Source organism: Lemur catta, chromosome X (genome assembly GCF_020740605.2).
Source record: "Lemur catta isolate mLemCat1 chromosome X, mLemCat1.pri, whole genome shotgun sequence".
Classification (NCBI taxonomy): Eukaryota; Metazoa; Chordata; class Mammalia; order Primates; family Lemuridae; genus Lemur; species Lemur catta.
In genome coordinates this window covers 46,892,213-46,896,551 of record NC_059155.1, presented here as the reverse complement: position 1 = coordinate 46,896,551, position 4,339 = coordinate 46,892,213, and the positions used below count along the sequence as shown (strand labels likewise).

Sequence of the window (4,339 nt, the reverse complement as noted above, 5' to 3'; positions counted from 1 at the left end):
CGGCTTGGCCCCGAAGCACCAGAAGGGACTCAGTTCCCCCACCTGCAGCCCAGAGACCAACCTGCTCTCTTCTTCCATGTCCCCTGCAGCCCCCCTTTCGCTCCACCATGCCCCAAGATGTGGCTCCTCCCTCCACCCCTCCAATGAAACTAACGGGGGAGAACTGACAGGATTTGGTAACTGAGTTTCCAAGGTGAGGGCTAAAGAGGAAGTGAGGATGATGCGCCAGCTTCCGGGCGAGCTGTGTGTGTGAGTGGCGGCTCCAGAGGGAGAGAATGACTCCAGACGGAGGCGGGGGCTCTGGAGGGGGAGGCTCAGCTCAGTCCTGCTCTTTAACACCTGTTGCAATAACCCCGTGGGAAAGGCCCCGGGCATCAACCAGGGCAGAGGCCAGGGATGCTGCTCACCGAAAAGAAGGGCGAGAGTGGCCAACGAGGACAGCGAACCAAGTGAGGAAGGGAAAGAGGGCTGGGAACTCTGGGAGGAGGTCGATTAGCTCCTGCTAAAGGGAAGGGTCCGGTAGTGGTGCAGCATGGGAACCTTGGGACCCCAAAATCAGACGACATTAGTTGGGACCATGAACAGGGCCTCCTAATGTGGCCGGGGAGGAGCCTAGACTCAGGGCGCTACGGTGAGCCTGAGCGCAGGGCTGCCACCCAGATCCTGGTCGGGACGCCCCACAGGGACAGCCCAGAGCACAGGGTGTCAGGTAACCTGGCTTCAAATCCTGCAAAATCGAGGAGCAATCTCACCCCTTCCCTCTGCAGTGACGCCCCCTCTCCCAGGAAAGAGGGCAGACCACAGAATATGCGAATATGAGAGCTAATTTAATTTGATGATTTCCCATAAACTCGGGTGAGGTGAGGGCAAGAGCAGGGGGTGAGAGGAAACCGTGGGTGAAGAAGAAACGTAGGGAACCAGCTTGGTCGCAGCTCCTGGGCTCCAGAGGTACCAGCTGCCGGTCTGGAAGGAAGATGCTGGGTTCAACCTGTGAAGCGGAAGAGTCAGTGTCGGGCCACAGTGTCCCGAAGCCACCAGCTTTGCGGGAACAGGTATGGTATGTGTAACACTCACTCTCTCACTTCACTGCGCCTGGAACTTGTCGAGGAGGCACTTCATGGCCGCTGGAATAGAGAGACATAACCGGGCACAGCAGACATAGGGATACAGAAACCCACCCCCTGTGTCCGGGGGACCCGCCTAGCCCGGCAACCTGAAACCTCAGCAGCCCCTGTCCAGTCAGCCCTGGGACCGACTCACCCAGCCACCACCTGAATTACACGTGGGAGTGTCTTCTAAACGGGAACAAAATATACCAGTGTTTCTTAAACACTGGGGCACCCCAGAACCGTTCAGAACGTGTTCAAAGGACAAACCGGCAAAGAAACAATAAGAAAATGCACACAAGGCATATCAAGCAGGGAAAGGGGGAAATACACGAGGTAGCCCTAAACGTGCTAAGAGAAGGAGCTCTGTGGGATTCCTTGCCAAAGTGTACAGGGAGCTCAGCCGATACATTTATATCCGTGCTCACCCCTGGCTGTCAATGCACAGAAGGCTCCAGGGCCAGGCCTGCTTGCTTCTTCTCCCCACGGGAACATCTGTCCCACTGGTGCCCCCGGCACCTGCAGCCCATACCTGCCCCGTGTGCCCAGCATCTGCAGGAAGACACCTAGGTCTGTCCCAGCCCCTGCCCCAGCCCGAGCCTGGGATTCATCTTACCTAATCGCTCTTTCAGGTCGTCTATCTCTCTCTCCAGCTCGGCACACTAGCACAGCAGACACGAAAGGAAGAGAAATGATCACCATATTCTCGGCTCCAATCTCATCGTCCTCCCTTTGGCCTGTGGCCCTTATATCCCCCACCGCCCACAGCTCAGTGGCCAGATCATCAAGGAATCCACAGTGGAAAGCAGGTGCCCTCTTTCCGTGGGGTGCGGGATGCAGGTGAGGAGGGGACAAAACACGTCAGTTTAACCTGGACACAGTTCCCACCATCTAGTCAGGACCTCCGTTTCCAGGAGCCAGACCAGGCATTACCCGAAGACAGCCCTGTGCTCCCAGTGGTTCCTGTTGCCTTTCCGGTCTTGGGGCATGGACAGGTGGCTCCTGGTCACCTGAAAGAGAACACGGAATCCAGCTTCCAAGCCTCACAGCCTGGAGGTGCAAAGGGCCCAGCTGGCTCTAAAGTGAGGCAGCATCACCCTCTGCTGGCAGCCACTGGCTCCTGCTCAGTCCGGCGGCTCCCACCTTCTCTCTGGGCCTGCCTTCCCTGGTCCTGTTCCCCAGTGTCAGCCCCCCTGAGCCTGTGGCCCCTGGGATTGTGGCTCTGGGTTGGATGCTAGCACAGCTGCAGCCACAACCAGCCCCTGGGAGGAACAGTGCGGTTGAACAGGACTTAACATAAAAGGCTCTGCTCTGCTGCGAGTGTACTTTTGGAGGCAGAGTTTGGGGTGGTGGTACAAATCACCCCCACCCCACAAATCCCACCCCAGCCCTGTGTACACCCCGTTTCCTGTGCAAGGGGTGCCTGGGTAGGCCGGGAAGCCTGGGAGCAAGGCTGAGCCCTCAGAATTGACAGAGCCAGAGGCTGCCCTCCTCCACCCCTCACCCCTTCAGTCTTACCAATCTCACAAGACTCACTGGAGGGTGCAGGGCCTCTAGGCTTGAGGACTCTCTCGGTCAAGTTCGAGGCCTGTGAGATTCCTGGAGCTTGGGGGCCTCTGGTGTTGGGGTCGCCACTGCTGAATTCTCCACGATGCATGTGCAGGCAAGGTGGCCCTGGCATTGGCATTGGAATCTGAAACAAGAATTTCTCAGAGCTTGTCTAGGACGTGTGGGTGTGAGCATGTATGTGCAGGGGCTGGGGTGACTTGGGCAGTAAGGGGGGAAATTTAGCGGCTATAATCTTATTAGCACTTTCTCTCTCAGGGCCTCAGGCCAGCAGGCAGCCCTGAGTCAGGGAAAACAGGGGGATGCTGAGAGAGTCCAGGCCCCCTGCCAGGCAGGCTTGGGGAACAGCTAGGAAGGAGGAGTCAGGAGGCTGAGGAGTCTACGCACCCAAGCTTTGCAGCCCAAACTTTAAAGGATCGTCCGATCGAAATCAGCTGCTAGCCCACTTCCTCTCTGGGGAAGAGGCAGGAAACGTGCAAACTGTCAAGAACAGTGCGTGGCATGTACCAAGTGCTCTCTTAATGTGTGCCCCTACTAAGATGACCCCGATTGGGTGTCCTAGGGACTGAGGACTGCCAAAGACAGGCCCTGAGCAAGGGACAGAGTAAAGATGCCTCTGATGGGGAGGGGAAGTGTGGGGAGACAGGAGGAGGATGGCCTACCCACTTGAGCCTTTGGGACTGGATCTCTACTTGGGTCATTATTGTGTCTGCCCACAGGCTGGGACTGCTTTGCCTTCCTGGCCACAGATTTCTTCCCAGTCCTGCTGGGCTTGGACTGTTTGGGTCCCGATGAGAGCAAGGAATATCTTTTGGACCTCCCAAGCAGTGGAACCCCAAGGATTTGGGGGAAGGTGGCTCGTTCCAGGGGAACTGCCGAGAGTCTCTGCCCCCATGGAGAAAAGGCTCCCCCTAGGGCTAAGTCTGAGGCAGCCCCTGGGCACTTCTTCTCCTGGGCCACCTTCTTCCTAGGAACAGCCCGGGGCAGGCTGCCCACAGCAGCAGTAGCAGCAGCTCCTGGGATGCCGGGCCTGCTCCCTGCCTTCCCCCACACCACGCCCTGCATTTGCTTAGAGGAAGAGCTGTGCAGCTCTCCCTCGTCCTGCCTTTCCATGCATCAAGTGAGTCCTCTGGGAGCAGAGGTCACGAAAGGGCCGGGCATGGGAAGGGTATTCTCCCTGACAAGCAAACTCGAGTGTCTAGGTGTGTCCCCAGGTTCCTCGGGGCTGCTGGGTTGGCCTTGGTCTCCTCCTTTGGGGTAAATGCTCACCCTCATTCGTACCTCCCCGAACTCATCTGGTGACTCGGGGTCGGAAGGCAGCTCGACCAGGCCTTCCTCGGAGGGCCGCTGGGGATCCCTGCCGCCGACGCTCAGCCTACTTTTAGGGCCTCTTTTCGGGTACCCGCGGGCCCGGGCTTTCCGGGGCATGATGACGGGGGGAGGGCTTCCAAAGGTGGTCAGCGCGCCTCTACCGGTGGGACCTGCTTCTAGGTCCGGCCACACGGTGGACACTTGGGCGTCGGGGCCTTCTGAGCATGGGTGTCTGTGGACGCCCCGGACATCCCAGTCACTCGGCGGCTGCACGATGGCCACAGGCTCCTCAGGCACGTGGTACTGGTAGTCCAGATCGTCTCCCTTCTCCTCACTCAGGGTGCGGGGCCCACCTT

The 4,339-nt window shown here is 58.5% G+C and overlaps 1 protein-coding gene across 2 annotated transcripts; it reads right to left on the bottom strand.

Moving 5' to 3' along the window:
- Nucleotides 1–808: 808 nt before the first annotated feature.
- LOC123628713 (uncharacterized protein CXorf49-like) lies at nucleotides 809–3,033 on the bottom strand. Of its 2 annotated transcripts, XM_045538623.1 has the most exons (5): nucleotides 2,643–3,033; nucleotides 2,040–2,116; nucleotides 1,723–1,768; nucleotides 1,075–1,124; nucleotides 809–988 (listed from the first exon to the last, which is right to left on the bottom strand). In XM_045538623.1, exons 1-4 carry the CDS (start codon nucleotides 2,791–2,793, stop codon nucleotides 1,084–1,086), a joined length of 315 nt encoding a protein of 104 aa, XP_045394579.1. In that variant the 5' UTR covers nucleotides 2,794–3,033; the 3' UTR covers nucleotides 809–988; nucleotides 1,075–1,083. The 2 variants fall into 2 exon arrangements, 1 of the variants encoding a protein (XP_045394579.1); XR_006731732.1 differs by lacking the exons at nucleotides 1,723–1,768; nucleotides 2,040–2,116; nucleotides 2,643–3,033 and adding an exon at nucleotides 1,535–1,712.
- Between the last annotated feature and the right edge of the window lie 1,306 nt (nucleotides 3,034–4,339).